This window comes from Phalacrocorax aristotelis, chromosome 10 (assembly GCF_949628215.1).
Source record: "Phalacrocorax aristotelis chromosome 10, bGulAri2.1, whole genome shotgun sequence".
In the NCBI taxonomy this organism is placed as follows: Eukaryota; Metazoa; Chordata; class Aves; order Suliformes; family Phalacrocoracidae; genus Phalacrocorax; species Phalacrocorax aristotelis.
Genome location: NC_134285.1, coordinates 8,870,639 through 8,887,292, shown reverse-complemented (window position 1 = coordinate 8,887,292; position 16,654 = coordinate 8,870,639). Strand labels below are relative to the sequence as shown.

The 16,654-nt window shown below is 39.4% G+C and overlaps 2 protein-coding genes across 5 annotated transcripts in view; one reads left to right on the top strand and one right to left on the bottom strand.

Annotated features, from left to right (window-relative positions):
* Positions 1-435: 435 nt before the first annotated feature.
* METTL9 (methyltransferase 9, His-X-His N1(pi)-histidine) overlaps positions 436-16,654 on the top strand; it is a 20,310-nt gene continuing 4,091 nt past the window's right edge. The window contains exons 1-5 of one of the 2 annotated variants that reach the window (XR_012662471.1): positions 438-801; positions 5,283-5,473; positions 7,744-7,953; positions 9,041-9,225; positions 9,483-9,559. Coding sequence is in view for 1 of the 2 variants with exons in the window: in XM_075105051.1 (XP_074961152.1) it covers positions 628-801; positions 5,283-5,473; positions 7,744-7,953; positions 9,041-9,225 (760 nt within the window). In the remaining variant the exon portion in view is untranslated. Of the gene's footprint in view, positions 802-5,282; positions 5,474-7,743; positions 7,954-9,040; positions 9,226-9,482; positions 9,560-16,654 lie in introns of both variants that reach the window. The other variant, XM_075105051.1, reaches the window with a different exon arrangement.
* Positions 12,725-16,654, bottom strand: part of IGSF6 (immunoglobulin superfamily member 6) — a 16,722-nt gene continuing 12,792 nt past the window's right edge. For 2 of the 3 annotated variants that reach the window (XM_075105052.1, XM_075105053.1), the window contains exons 5-8: positions 15,970-16,082; positions 14,930-14,983; positions 14,197-14,280; positions 12,725-13,051 (exon numbers count right to left, since the gene is read on the bottom strand). In XM_075105052.1, coding sequence (XP_074961153.1) covers positions 13,013-13,051; positions 14,197-14,280; positions 14,930-14,983; positions 15,970-16,082 — 290 coding nt within the window. In that variant the 3' untranslated portion in view covers positions 12,725-13,012. The other variant, XM_075105054.1, reaches the window with a different exon arrangement.

Here is a 16,654-nt window from a genome sequence, read left to right as displayed (position 1 = left end):
CTAACTCCAGGACGGTGCTCTTGACCGACATTAAGCTGAACTACCAGGGCAGTGCATGGGTGATGCCAAGGCGGATGAGGGGCCAAGAACGCGGCAAGGATGGGGGGTGATGGGCGGCCATTCCTTCTCTCCCCTCATTCTCCCGCCCGCGGCGCTCTGCGCACGCGCAGCCTAGGTGACAGGGCGTCGCCGAGCACGTGCCCGCCGGAGGTAACCGGCGCGAGCCCCTGTGAGGGGGGAGCTGCCTGCCTGCTCACCCGCCACCGGTGACCGAAGCGGGGAGTAGGGACGGTATGGAAAAACCGCCGCCGCCGTCCCGCCCCACCCCGCCCCGATTTGAGCGCAGCGCCCCGCGGGGCGACTCATGCCGCGCTACGGCCCCGCCTGCCTTGTGATTGGCGAGAGAAAGGGAGGGAGCGGGTGAGCGCCAGGCCCCGGCGTGCCTCAGTGAAGCCGTCCGGCTAGTCCCTGCTGCCGCGGCGCCGCGCGTTCCGCCCCGAGCGTGTGTACGGGCCCCGGAGGGGAGCCGAGGCGAGGCGGGCGAGCTGCGTGCTGCCGGCGCCGCCGCTGCCATGGAGAGGGGAGGTGGCGGCAGCAGGAGGGGGTGACTTCGCGCCCCTTCCCCCGATGAGACTGTGGCTGGGCTGGCTGGGCTGCTACACCCTGTTCCTGTGGGTGCTGAGGAGGAGGATGTGGTCTGGCCCTGCCAGGTACCTGAGGAGCCCTTTATCCAGGTCACTCTACGTGAATATGATGGGCAGCCACCGCCAGCCAGCCCCGGGCGCCAGGGAGAGCCACCAGGTACAGCCCCGGAGGCAGCCGCCCCTCCCCTCCCCCACCCCGCCTTCCCTCTCCGGGGCCGGGCCGGGCCGGGCTGGGCGGGGGGTCCCCGACACCGGCAGGCACAGGGGCCTCCCTCCCGCCGCCCCCGGGCAGCCGGCCCGCGGGGAAGCCGGGGAGCAGCGGGTGAGGGGTTCCTCGTCCGCCGGGGCGACCTGAGGTGCCGGCCGCGGGGGGCGGGGGACTCTGGTGCGGGATAAGGGGGGCGACGGGCCGGGCAGCGCCAGACAAAGAGAGGTAACAGCTCGGTCCTTCCCCGCGGTGAGAAAGTTGAGGTGCGCCCGCCGTGTGAAATCCGTCCCGGAGCCCGCTGAGGAGCCGCCGGGGGACAGCGGTCGGGGCGCGCTGCGGGCTGGGCGTTCGGCGCGACAGGGTCCCCGCGGCGGGAGCGCCGGGACGGGGAGGCGGCGCCGCGGCGGGAGCCAGAGCCGCCTGTGAGAGGCTTAAACCTTCGTCTTGCGTTTTTCCTGGTGAGCTCTGTGAGTAAACAGGACTTGAATGAAGTTTGCAGGTGGTGTGGAGTGGGATGGGTTTGTAATCACAGAGAGGTTTTAATTAACACTCGTGTGTCTAGAGGAAAATAAAGTGAGCGACTGGGAAACTGCAAAGCTCACAGAGGCCTTGGAACAGCAGTAGATGGCAAACTAGAAATGAGTTTGCAATGTGATACGGCTGCAATAAAAGGTTAGTGCTATATTTGGGCAGTACAGGCATGTGGATCGGTACTTTGTGGAGAAGTTAGGGACCGTACCCTTGCTATGCAGTGGTTACGTGATCTGATTGCACTTGGAATATGCTCAGATCTGCACTACATCTTACCAAAATGCTACTGGAAATCTTGACAGGAGTTTGGAAGAGCTCATAAAACCTCTTAGTACTGAAGGAAGATACTGACTTATTCTAAGTAAAAGATACAGAGCTGAGGTAATGAAGAAGACATAGCAGAAGTACTTGAGGACTGCTGTAGAAAGGAAGAACATAATTATGCGTTATAATTCCTGAAGCTGATGCATTGCTGGTATGCTCTGGGTGGGCACTGATACCCAGAATCTTGCTACTCAGTGAATGTATTATTGGGGTTTAATGAATATGGTCTGCTGTTTGGATCGTTTGGCACATAAGTACAAAGAGAAGCAGAATTTAGGTTTACTTAACAAACTTCCTTCTGGCAACAAAGAAAGTCTTCTGTGGTGTTAAAAACTACTAGAAAGACAAGTCAACCGAGGAAATGTGTTGTGGAGATGATTATGTCTTTCACAGGTAGATGGTCTGCAGTGGATACTCTCCATTTCAAATTTATTGGATCTAGATTTTAAACCTAAAGTATTGATTATCTAGTAAGTTTAGGAAGCTTTATGATAACTGAGTTTGTGGGTTCACTCATAAGTAAGGATTGCTTGTTGAGGCAGCAGGTGCTTTCACTCTCTGATATTTAACAGACTTTATTAGTTTTATGTAAGTTAGCTAAAAGAACATTTTCTTCCTTTCAGTAATATAAGGCAAAAATTGTCAATAATAACAATTTTTATTATAACAAAGGTTGTAACACATCTTTTCAGATTTTTGTGCTGTAGTTTTTCTATTATTGTGCTATAAGACAGCGATAGACTTTCTGTCATGAAACTAGTGACCTGAAAAGGGTTCTTCATATATTGTACATGGAGGAAAACAAAAGCAGTTTCTGTTCTGAGGAAGTAGTTCCAGAATTAAGCTGTCTTTCACTGCTTTTATTATTTGCAGTTTGGATTGGGTTTATCCTGTGTTACGTTTTGCCCCCCTCCTCCCCTTATAGTTTGCGATCACTTGTAGTGTTCACTGGTATTATATAGGTAGTTGCCAATAACCTAATCATCAAGACTAACGGTGAAGAAGAAATTAGAGATCTGTGAACAAAGCCTAATTTCTGGAAACAAGCTTTTCTCCTCACAGTTGTCACCATCATCATCCTGATAATGGTTATGTCAATATATATAAATATTTAGAAGTCAAGAATTAAAGACAAGAATTGTAGGACTGTTGCTGTCCATGGTCAGATCCTGGAACTATAGGTCACAGAGTTCAGTGCAGAACCAAGGTTTATGAGCTCAGGTGCGGTATGTATGCAGTCATATAGCTTATGGAACAAAACCTGTGTTTCCCAAAGCTTTGGTAGTTGGATACATTTTCTTCCGGATTGCAAATGGCAACACAAGGCAGATCATCTGAGCCACTCCAAACCTGTCCAGTGCAGGTGGGCAGCAGCCTCGTGAATGAACCTGACTCATATCCCAGCCTGCTGCTCAGCTCCATGGGATTGCCTGCTTCTGCCAGGCTCTTGAAATTGGCTTCTGAAGATGGATGGACAAAGTACACAGACTGCTGCTTTAGTAGTTTTTTACAACTTGCTAAGGATTTCTTTTGGGAATCACTGTCTATGCTGATTTATTCAAGTACCACTGTGCTGCAGGGAGAAAAAACCTAAACTGGTGAATCATCAGTCTCAGGGATCCCTGTGCCAGGCTCCATCATGTGGGACAGACTTGCTCAAGATCCTTTTTTTTTTTTTTTTTTTTTTTTTAGAGGAAAGGATCACTTACCTCTGCTAACTATAAATGTGTTTGAAAGTACAGTTGAGAGCCTGATTCTGCCAGAAATGTACCTGCTATGCAAGTGGTTTTCAAAGTAAACCTAAGCAGGCATATGCTCGCTTCTCAGCTGAAGGGTCTTGACCTCCCTTGCTCCTTTGGGTCAGTGTTTGATGGAGCCCCTGTTTATGAATTGGGCATAATGATCCTGGTGCAGGTACCTACTCCGCTCTGATTGCTGGCACTATTATTGTGAAGCAGCAGGGCACTGGAATAAGAATCCTGTCCCATTATTACTTGTATTACAGCAGTGACTGGAAGTCCCATTGTACTGAACACTGTGTAAACATAAATTAAGTGACTGTTTCACTTGCAACAAGGTACAACAAACATGAAGGGATCAGGATAGGAGCATACGTTTTGCATAGTATGGTTATAGACACAATGTTAGGTGTTAAATCATTGGGGAGTTACCCCAGCTGACTATTTGCTGTTCTTCTATGTGCATTTTTTACAAGATTCTGTTAAAACTCCCTATTTCTCTTTAAGATACTCTTAACTCCTTATCCGCACAATAAATGCGTGCAGCCAGATTAGGGAACATTATTGCAAGATCTACGGGGGAGATAAGAGTGTGTTAGTTGTAGGGAATGATTCTTGATATTAGAAAACAGACACATGGCATTAGAGATTCTGTGAGAAGGGCTGACATGACTTTCTAAGTGTAGGAGAGTGAAAAATAACAGCAATATTCTTAATTAAAATTACATTTAAAACTTTTTTTTTGTAACTTCTGCATATTGAGTGGAGGGGGTTCTTAGCTTGGCATTGCAACCTAGCAATGAGCAACCTTTTGAATTTTAGTATCAGTGCTGACATTCCAGAATGCTGCAGCATTAGAGGCATTTGCTGGAGGTGCAGAAGGTGGCCATTAAGTGTCCTAATATTTCAGAATTTCTATGGGTTTGCCTTGTCTGCACAAGTTCTTTACATTTAAAATAATATAAAGTGGGTGTTGAAGACAGAGTTTATACATGCCTTACATGTGGATCATAAAACACTACTTTTCCAGCTAGATTTGATATCAAAAAGTAGCATCCTTTTTCTTCACAATTAATTGAACAATAGCTTGCATATCAGAGTTAGTTTGTATAGGATTGGTTGTTACCAGGTAACACAAGTCAAAAGGAATCATTGGCCCATTTTAGCTTGGGCTTTATATTTTACCAATATAAAAGTATAGAACTGCCTTTCAGCTGATACTGGTGACTTCCTAGATGTGGGAACCTGCTCCTTTGTTTAGCAGAGATGTTGGGAGGCAGCTTCATAGACATAATCGTTTTGAAAGACTTGTGGACCTGCTTGTTGGTACTGGTAAGTGAAGAAACATAGTCCAGCAGTGCTATAAGACAGACAAGCTGTTGTCTCAAGTATCGATTGTATTCTTTGTCTCTTTTCCTTGAAAAATATTGGAAATGCACTTGCAGATTTATTTTCAGAGGATGCCTGGGGAAAAGTTGAGAATGAATTAGAAGATAGAAAACAATGTTATCCCACGTCATACTATTTTATCAGCATGCTGCTAGTCCATAGAGGACCTGTGTTTGCTTTCTAGGGAAGTTACTTTGTAAAATTCTTCAACTACAGGGTAATGATTAAGACAAAAAATAAAAGCATTATTTCTTAGCCATTCTTAGCACTTGATTACAATTCAATTCTAAGTTAAATTAATCCTGAAGCTTGTTGAGAAGTCTGTAGGAAAAACTAAATTTTTATATTTATGGAAATTGATAATAGCCTTCTATGTATTCAATTTTTTTAACGACTTTTGATTTTATGTTGCTGAATTTTTTAATGGTCCTTTATCTTTTTCTCTAGTGGTATGTCTGCAACACAGAACAATTGTCTGAATCCCTTCAGCCTATTTTTGTCCAGAGTTACCTTGACCAAGGAACACAGATCTTCTTAAACAACAGCATTGAGAAATCAGGCTGGCTGTTTATCCAGCTCTATCACTCTTTTGTGTCCTCAATTTTTAGCCTCTTTATGTCTAGAACATCTATCAATGGGTAAGTGAAAAGTCAATCTTAGGTCAAGTAAATACAGTTTGGATTTAGAGTTTTCCAGTGTTCAGCCCTACCCCTTGATCTGTCAGCTTTTCTTAAATTTGTAGCTTTCCCTTTGCCAGTCTAACAGATCTGAAATGTCTGACTGTGCTCTTCACACCCAACCCTCTTAATTGAAGAACACCATTTCCAGCATGGGGGGGACAGAGGAGGTAATAGCAATTAATAAGAGATAATTGGAAGACTCTAACTGTAATTTATAACCATTATTTGTATTAATTTCCTTCTGAATAAGAGAGTGCTCTCTTTGTGTTAGACAATGTACTCCTCTTCCCTCTGCTTTCTTCCCCCCACCTCCCCTTGGCCTTTACCTACTGCTATGTCTATATTAGTTACTGTTGTGATTGTCCTAGTGGTAGGTGACTGTATCCAGTCAGTTATGTATGCCTCGAAAACTCTTTCTAGCAGAGTGTGTGTGCGTACCCACTGCAAACCTAGACAGATTTCTGAACAGTGCAGAAGTTGGCACTGAACTGTTGTGTCTTGTAACACTAATGTGGAGCAGAATTCTGTCCTTTTGCTTATTCTGTAAAATTTAATTTCACATCAGTTTGTAAGCTGTACTTGAACACATAATTGCTGATGTAGCATGTTTGGTGAAACATCAGGAAGGCAGGAAAAGAAGTTTATAAATCAGTATTGTGCTAGTCTTATTGCATCAGTCTTTTCTGTGGCTGCAAGGGAACCTAGCTGTTCTTGGGTGCTTTAGTATTTTTTTCCCAAAAAGTCAGTACCTTTTTGTGCCCAGGTCACCCCATTCAGACATATGTTTAACAGCTCGTCAGTTTTGACCTTATGAAGAATGCATTTTGTTACATTCCCCGATTTCTCCACCAACTCCACCTCTGCACCTAAAATATACTTCTGCGTAGTCTCATCTGAGGATAGTGGCTGTCTACTAAGGCTAGAAAAATAATTTTTTTTCTTATTTTCTAGCTAGATGACTTTATGAGCTTCCCTGTGGTGTTCTTAGTTACTTGTAGCTTTATATAAAGGTTCCTTTGGTCTCCTTTTCTTCCTTTCTCTTCCAGTTTTTTTTTTTTTTCAAAGGCTCTCCAGTGCTTTGAATAACACCTCATAGTGCTGTTAGGAATAATAGCTATGAGCCAATTATACAGTGTGGACTGACACAAGTGTGCTGCAAGGGGGCTCTACTTAAATTGGCTGTATTCTGTTTATACATTTAATATCCTGCTTTAGTTTCTTCTATATGACTTTGTATACTCTACCCTTCTTGTTTGTTTATTTGTTTAGTACAGTCAGTCTTTCCTAGCCACCTCTTTTTCACATTATTCGATTCTTTGACTCTTTTTATCTTTGTTTGCTTTTTTTTCCCCTTGAACATAAAAGATTTCTGTTCATTGTCTTTTAAGTTTAACCTGCTATCCAACATTAGTTTAAAGAGTAATATTTATCTACCTTCAGTCTGTTACTGACCAGTTCTTTTTCCTCTGCTTGTTCTCCTAACTCTTTCATCTTCTGAATTCTGCTGTGACAGCTGAAATCTGTCACTATGTAGTCTTCAAACAGTTATGGGTGGGTATGTCATCGACTTGATCCATAAGGAATCCAACTGTCATTTCTACCTAATTCCTTAATGAGTTGCCTATTTCCTATTCCACAGTCACTCACGTTGAGTGCAAGATCTGCAGATACTAGCACAAGCCATTGTAACATAAAATTAAAAAAAATCTTTTTTGCCACTCCAGCAGTGTTACCCCCATCCTTTCTGTAAATCTGTTCCCTGGCTTCCCTCCTAGTTTCATATCCTATTCCTCATTCATTGTGCATACTTGTGTGTCTGCAGCCAATTTATTTTCTCTGCTATTTCTTTTTTTTTTTTTTAAGGTATATGGCAGAGATTCAAATCTGCAAACATGACAAATAAGGTTCAGCCTTTATCTTTGCCTCTCTTTCTCTCCACCCTACTTTTATTTTTTTTATGCGATCATTTTCTTGAGCTGCACCCCATGAGCTCTTCCTTACCTAATCAAATTCCTCGTGAAGTCTTAACCACTGTAACTGCATGTGGCTATGTGTTTGATCTCTGACAAGTGCAAGGCAGGTTGAACTGGATTTAGAATTTATCTGAGCAGCGACCTTGTCTACTGTTATGTGTGACTGGTTGCTGCCAAAGCACATTCTAAATTACTTTATTGTCCTTCCTGTTAAAGTTTGTACAAAAGCAGTCATTTCTTATTTTTACATTTCAGGCTGCTGGGAAGGGGCTCAATGTTTGTGTTCTCCCCAGAACAATTTCAAAGACTGCTTAAAATAAATCCGGAATGGAAATCGCACAGACTTCTTGATTTAGGGGCCGGAGATGGAGAAGTCACTAAAGTCATGAGTCCTCACTTTGAAGAAATCTATGCCACTGAATTGTCTGAAACTATGATATGGCAGCTTCAGAAGAAGAAATACAGGTATTGTACTGAATACTTCCCACATCCTTTATATTAGACAGCAATCTATTTGTAGTATTTAATGAATGTTCAGTATTTTCAGTCAATTCTTCCATTGTTTGATCATTACAGGAAAGGTTGACATGTACAAAGCAGGAAAACAAATACATCTGGTGTTCCCAGTTACTAGTGCTTTTGTTATGCGGATGTTCCCTGATAGCAGTTAAGAGAAAATAGGGAACGACCATTTTGAAGTCTTTCTTCGTAGCTTACATAAATTGCTTTAATCAAGGGAGTGAGGAACATGAACTTCAGATGAACAGTCTAAAGTGAACAGTCCAAAACCATTAGAGAAGATACCTGTACTGCAGAGAAAGCAAACTGAGTCCTGGTAATAGGGATGATCCCTCAATAATCTGCGTCTATCTAATTCCATTGTATAGACGACCGTGTAAAGATTCTTTTATTCTTGCTATGCTTAGCTCCTGATGTTAAGATTTAATAATATTTAGTAACAAAAACCTCATCACCATCAGGACTTTGTTCATGTACTTGTTGCAGCTCCTGGAGATTCTTGCAGCCAGCAGATCCAGTCTTGTTGAGTAATGATCAGTATTTCAGGCACTGCATCCCTAGACATCAACTCAAAGAATGAATGAATGGTAGATTTCTTTTCTTCACCTGTCTTTGAGTGGAAGCATAGTAGCTGCTTTGTAATCTGGGTTTGCACACTGGTAAATCAGAGTGCATAAAAAGCAGCAAGCCGTTCATCATATTTCAGCTTTGTTGTTCCTTGAGAAGTATCTTCAGTTTTGTTCTAGGACAACACATTTTTTTAATATATGGAGCTTTGTTTTTTGTCTCCTTTATTGCCTGATGACCATGAGGCAATATAAAGGTTCACGTGGCTGTATATATAGCCATGCCTATTGTTGATTTAGTTTTCTTTTCCAAAAGACCAGAAGGATCATGTCTGTCTTTTCTCATTGCCTAGGTGGCTGACCTCACCTGCACTATCAACACATCCATAGGGCATTTTTGTCTTCAATGGTTCTCTCTGAACTCAGCTTGTGTTTGTTTAACAGGGTGTATCCCTTTCCCTTTTTAGGGTGCTTGGTATAAATGAATGGCAAAATACAGGATTTCAGTATGATGTTATCAGCTGTTTGAATTTGCTGGATCGCTGTGATCAACCACTGACTGTATTAAAAGATATTAGAAGTGTACTGGAGCCAACTAGAGGCAGAGTCATTCTAGCATTAGTCCTGCCATTTCACCCGTATGTGGAAAATGGTAAGTACACAGCTAACAGCTATTTAGGCAGGTAAAGAAAATGTTTGTCAGTTATAGTATTCCAAAATAAATGTTTAAATAAATAATTGGCATGTTTGTATTTTATTTTTACAAATAACTTGTACAATGCATGTTCAGAAGTATGAAAATGTAGGTAAATAGGCCACATGATATAAGCTGTTTTCTTAATTCCTCAACATACATTATTGGCACCAACAAAAAGCTCAGATATTGAAGTCCCATATCCTGTTCTGCAGGTTGCCACATTTGAGCTGTGTTGGAGCAACATGGGAAAACTGATCTCTGATTAGGGCTCTCTGCTGCTGTCATATAGGTAACCCCAGTTGTCTCTAGCGACCATTGAGCAAAACTGTCAGAACTGTCTGTAATGTTGAATAGAGAAGTTCAGGTCAAACTGTTTCAAGATGAACTGCACCTAAAAATTCATAGGGAGATAATGTTCACGTTCCAACATGAGCGCTCAAAGTAAAATATAGGCACCCTCCGCTAATATCAACCACTATATATATTGTAGTAGTAACTGGAATAAAAAACCCAAAATTTAGTGCCAGATCTCCATTATTTCCCGTAGCTTCCTTTTAAAGAAATACATGAGAGATTTTCTAAACTTCAAAAAGAGTCTAGAAACTTTTTTTTTACATGCTTGTGATTGTGGATTCAGGTTGAAGCACCCATAAAAGTGGTCTGAATTCCAGAAGGCTGGTGTTCATCGGTCATCGTTTGGGCAGTGTCTCTCCTTGAGTATTAAGACTTGTGTGTGGAAGGCATGTATGACCCTAAAATACAGAACTAAGAACTTTAATATTCTGGCAATCACAAACGCATCAAATGATCTATTTTCCTCTTTTTATATGCTAGTGGTACTTTTGCTGGGGGAAGGGGAAGGGGAAAAACTTTAAGTATAAAAAATAAAGCCATCAGATGAAGAATTGCTTAAAATACAGTATTTGAGCATATAATTTTGTAACTGTTCTGAAAAGTAGTTTGTCTTATATGAGATGGGCAGTTGACTTATACATCTGTACAGTATTTCAAACATATTCGGTTATAACTTAGTGTTCCTGTAATGTGGAACAATATGTTTTCCTCTTTTTAAAATTCTTCACAATTCCAAACAGCAGCAGCGTCTTTCTAGTCTTTCATTGGCATATTAGACACAGAAATTGAGAAATTATTTGGCTGGCTTTTTTGATTGTGTGCCTTCAAAACTATGTATGTGTTTTGCAATCGCTATTGAACCGAGCTTCTACTTTTTTCCATGTTGTTGGGTAACCACGTGACAGACCACATGCAACTTTCTGGCTCAACAGGAGGTAGATAAATTAAGGAAGAAACTACTCTAAGTCCACTTGCATCCTTCATCATTAATCTCCTGGGAGGAGAATAGAGTGTTAAATTTATAAATCCCAAGGGATTGGAAACTTGTTCTGTGATGATTGAACTCGGTCATTCCTATTTGTTGAAAGTTGAATTTTGTTGTAAGATGCCTTGTAAACCAAAGTCATACTTTTGTTTGTGGTGGTGATTTGTAGCAGATTAGTCATTTTGCTTAAGGCAGTTTTGTTTCCTTAATATGTTCTGAAACTTAAAAACATGTTTGTCTGTTTAGCACTATCGTGGCTATGGGCCTGTATAAACTTCTTTAGACAATGCAAGTTAGCACACACAGAAGTTACTGTCATTCCACTGAAGCTTTCCCACTTAACATCTACTTAACTGCAGTCTAAAGAAATAGACAATGAGCTGCTAGACTGCCTTCATGATGTACAAACGATTTTAGAATTTCAGTATTTTTATTCAGGTGTTCCACAAGATGATGCATTTTAAGTGTTAGATATATACATATACTTTACATTTAACAAAAAATATACCTGGAACATGCAAAGAGGAGAATGTTTTGTGGCTCAAGTAAATTCTTGTAGCAGCTAATTAAAAACAGTTTGGACCCGCATAGAGAAACTTCTGAATTTTAGAGGGAGGAATAAATGGAGAAGAGATGAGGCAGGTAGGGTGTTTGAACAGCGTATAGATCAGTTTCTAGAAATGGAGAGATTATTTTAATCAAAATGAGATATTTGGGGTTATTACACATAACGTAATGGGAGGGTAATGGTGGAAAATGTCTATGTGAATAACACAAAACTTGCTTTAAGAGAACAAAGCAAGGCGGAGGAGGAGGTAGAATATATTTCTGTTTCTGTAATTACAGTGACACCTAGAGTCCAGAGCAGCTTAGTCATAAATTCCTTCTGGGGCTTTTCAGAGTTTTATTTTCAACATACAGAACAAGAAGTAATGCGCTTATTGCTTGTGTCTAAATTTGACAAGTAAGCCGGATGAATCGTGAGGTATTAGACTAGTCACATAAGAACATGTATTATTATAACTTTATATTTTTAATAGGTATCCCATAGGGTCATATAAAAATCCTTTGTATTTCCTAATATAGATATGTAATAATGCCTTTATATAAATATTATAATATAAGACTAGACAAATATTATCATATAAGACTAGACTGGTTTGTTTCTCTAAAATAAAAATGTCAGAGACACCATACTTCAGAAATAGTAAACACTAGAAGCCTGGGACTGTGAAATTTCCTTGTTGAATAAATTAATGTCCTGTGATTGATTGACAGGGATATGAAGACAAAGGTGTGTTTTCCATCTTCCTGAAATAGTTGGTACTAAATTGAGCTGGAAACACAGTACTGTGCTAGATGGACCCTTGCTTTGTCTCAGCTGTCAGTTCTCATCTCACTGAAGTGAGAAATGATGTTTCATTTTTTTAAACAAAGCCTTGCTTTATTTAAATGATGATGAAAGATGCAGCTGCTCTTTAGTAGGAAGAATGCCTGATACTAACAGATCTCTTGTAAAAGTGCGCATTTTGTAGCTTGGCTAGGTAGTAACTGCTTAAAAAAAAAAAAGTACCTTTTTTTTTTTGAAGAAGTATACTACCTTGACTAGGTGGTTTACCTCTGCGTTCATGCTTGTATCCATGTTGAACAGGCATGTAAAGGCAGAACCTGTTGCTCCAGGTAATCCTGTCTTTGGATGGTAGGACTGGAAGATGGGGGGTTCCCGTCTAGCAAGTGAATTTTAATATTGCAGGGGCAACCTTCTCACTACGACCGCTACTTTCTTTCCTAAATAGGCTAGGAAGAAGCTCCCATCCCAGCTGAGCCGTACCATGATAGTACACGCATTTATATGGTCTGTTATTGCTGCTTGCCCATCTACAGAATACATAGGTTTTGTTCTGTTTAAGCTGTTGTTAAGACACAGCTACTGTTGAAATGTGTATTTGTTACATCAATAACTATTAAGATGACTAAAACCAGAATTTCACCTATGAAACAAGTTTATTTTCTGTTGCTGTCAATTATCATGTATCTTTCACAAATGCTCAATTCATGTAAAAGGAATACATGTAAATTAATGTAAAAAGGAAAAAAAAGATATAGAATTAAATCTAAACTGAAAAAGGAAACTTTTATGAAGCATTAGCAGTTATGAAAGATGAAGTCTTTTCCCACAGTTTTTATTCTTGCAGGATGGAAAATGGCAGTAATTCGTCACATAGATGTAATGTACAATGCACTTTGTTTTGGTGATCTGTTTAGAAAATACTCTTGAAGAACACTGCCCTGTAAGGTTTTCTCCTCCCTTTTTAAAGCAAAGGAAGTCTGTGAAGGTGCTTCTTAATCTTCTCCTTTGTTTGCATGAGAAACACTGAAAAAATCTGAACTGCTGCCACATGCTCATCTGTTCTGATAAACAGTGTCATCTTCCATATCATCCTAGGGGAAAAATGTAGAAGTATTTCATTACTGATGTGAACTTTTTTTTAAATAAAGGCAGAATTTCCTTTTTGAGGCAAATTCTATCCCTTTACTGTTTCAGAAAACTCTTCTCCCCACTTATCCAGTTGCTTTTGTCCATGTGGCATCTACAAGATTCAAAACATATTTCTTTTCCTCTTGGCTTTTCCTAATCTCCATGGAGCACAGAGGCGGTAAAACTTACTGCTTATTTTCACTGTGTTCATATCTGATGCTCAAACCAAGGACCAAGTCATGTCAGCAGGCACTTGAAGTCTTTAAAGGTATAATTACAGAGAAAAACAATTGGGGCTGTATGAAAATAAATTAAGTAAAAATATATAGAGAAGTGTTTGACTCTATTCTTTGTTTCTTTTGGTTTCACCCCGCATCTCTGAAGTGGTGTGGTCCATCCTCAGAATAGGAAAGAATTTGTATTTTTTTCTCAAGAGAAGCAATGTCTCTGAAGCAGGGTTTTGAAGCCATTTTCTTTGCTTGGAAATACATGTAACTTCTAAAGTTGGTTTTTGTAACTTACATGTCATATGCAAAATTATTGTCATATGGTCATAGAAGACTTACTGGCATAAATTTGGAATGATGAAATAAGTTGTGTGGCTTTACCCAGTGATGCTGAATACTTAGTTTAGACTGTAAGTTGAAGGAGGTGGAAATATCTGTAAGAATGTTGTAGAGCTTTTTAACAGATCTGTTATGTTTCTGTCACCTAGCTACCCTGGGCTAAGGGAGCAAGAGGAACTACAGTAGAAATATTTTTCAGAAATGAACTCTTAATAGCTCTATGTGTTTTACCAAACAGTCCAGAACCACTTGATGAGACCTCTTAGTAAAATAGAAATTCATGGAAACTTCATTTTGAAATGTATATGCATACATTCTATAAAGTATATACTATCACATATATATATATAATTCTATCTGTATGGTCATTTAGAATGCTTTATAATGTCTGTGACTGCTGTGCTGAATACTTTTTTTAGACCTTTATCAACTTCAAAAAAGAAAAGTCTATTTCCTCTAGGAATAGAAATTGTATACTCTTAAAAACTGTCAGTTGCTCTTTTTTCCCCCGCAAATTGCAGTAGTGGTAGATGGATACTTACAGGCTGTTGGCAATGTTCAGTGTACCTCTGCTTTTGAAGTTCTTGGGCAATTGCTTGAAAAATTTTTCTTCCGCTAGTGATTTTCTGCAAAGAATTTAAAATATTTTAGGTCGGTGCTCATTTGAAGTTGGGGGAAACATCTTTTTCTACCTTTTGTAATTCTGATTTTTTTCCTGTATATCTCTTCAGGAACGTTACTAAATAACACTATAAGAACATATGGTTTGGCAGGCAGAAGGGTTTTAAATTACTTCAATATTACATCTCTTAACATATAGACTTTCTTTAATGGATATTTAAATGTATAGCTTCTGATTTTTATTCAAGGATACAAGGTGATAGAGATTCTTAATAGGCTTCTTTTAAATACATTAGGGCTCACCTGAGTGCACCATTTAAACAAACAATTAATAGCAAAACCTGTTTTTTTCAGAAGTTTGAACAAAATTTATTTGAAACCTAAAGGAAGCTGTGTATTAGAGATGGCCTTTACATAGATTGACTTTATCCTGTATCCAATTCATTAAAAATAAATTAACTAATTAGTAAAAATTATTTAAATGTAAAATCATTAACCAGTTTTGTACAAATCTGAAGTGAAGCCTTAACAGCTCTGAATGTCTCTTTAACTGAATCACCAATTAATCACAAAATTGATGCCTAATATACTTTAAAAAGACAGAAAAAAAAAAAGCTCTGAATCACAGACAAAGCAAACAAAGTGATAACATACACAGTTCTCTCTTTGGTCTTCATTCTGACTTTTTGTTAGCAGCTTTGGTTTTAACTGGAGGGAGGAATAATAAAATTAAAAAGTTAAAACTTAAGATGAGAACCCAACTGCTAAATAGCAGAATAGTTAAAAGCGTTGCCCTTTTACAGCACCAAACAGTTTGTAGTCTTTCATTAGATCAGCTTATACCATTGGAAAAATTAGAAGTTTTCAAGCTTGTAAGGCCTTTTTCAGCTTCTGGTAGTAGATGTTGCAAGTAAATTTGCTTTGAGTACAGTGGGACCTGCCTGAAGCACTACCTCTTTCTCAAAAATAAACCAATGGCATCACAGATATCCTTTTTTCCCCTGAAGAAGGCTGGTTTAATTTTTTATTAATTAATTTTCTAATTTTTAAAGTTGCAGCTTTGGGCGTTTGTTTTTAACTAATGACAATTTTTATTCTAGATTAAAGAAAAAAAGCAGTAGCTATGTAACTGTTAACCAGGTGCATTCTAATGTGTTTGTTTCCTATAAGCGTAAAATTTCTTCCAAGTTTCTGATATTTTAAAATGTTACTAAGGTCTCTTTTCTGTATATGTATGATGTATGAATAGAATTTCATTACACAGGTAAAGTCAGTCTGCAGTAACTTTACTGCAGCTGATGTACTTTGACACTGAATTTAAATTTTTACTTTTACTGGAAACTAATCCAGAGATTTGATGACTTCATGATGGTAATTTCTAGTTTTACTTTTTGAGTGTGCCTTTAAAGATAATCTCCAACTTGCTGATTAATACTATCAAGGTAACTTTAACTTCAGAATATCTTTGCTTTTAGACACTTTAAAGAAAACATGGTTGCTCTTGAGACTACAGGTGCGTGCCACACAAGTGTTTGCAGACATGTGCAGCATATGAACTTCAACCAACTACCTCTTTAAAACTTATTCATAAAAATTATGGAATCTAGGAATGTCTTTTTATTCTCCTTATGGAGACGTTAAAACTGCTTAGGTTTACAAAATGAACAAAATCAGAAAAATCCCTTTGAGCCTACCTTGTAGACTACAAAGAATGTGAACACAGCAGTGCTGTATAGAAACAGTAAGGATGAGGTGATGATCATGAGGATGAAGACGAGTTTTCCATTGCTGTGCTGCTTCGCTGCTCCTTTATTAAAAGTGAGTGTTAGAATAAAGGACAGTTCTGATTCACGTAATTTCCTTAAGATTCTGCATTTCAGCCCCCTTCTTCTGAGGAATTAAAAACCTTATACCCAGCAATATTTTATGGTTAATTTTCAATCTATATTCCTTAGTGAGATCACTTGTCTTTTGTTTCCCTGAATGTTTGCAAGGGCAATGGAGACTTGTTATTTTTTATTATGAACCCTTCTTTAGGGGTAGATAAAACTAGAATCCAGTTTTCTGCTCTCATAAAGGAATATCTGAATAATGCTTACGGGCTTTTGTTCAGAAACGCAGTTAGAGGAAGGAAGGAATATAGGGAAAGTAATAATCCAGCTAGGGTTTGGGGGTTTTTTTTTCTATTTTAGGCACGTAAAACTGAAATGTAGTTAATGAAGTCTCATCGCTTTCTTAACTAGAAGGCAAATGATACAGAGATTTAGAACCAGAGCTTTTTCCCTCAAGTCGGCACAGCGAATCCCCAATTCTGAGACCTTGTAGTCCATTGCATGTATTTCCACTAAATGTCAGTTTCTCTACTTCTTTTTTTCGGTT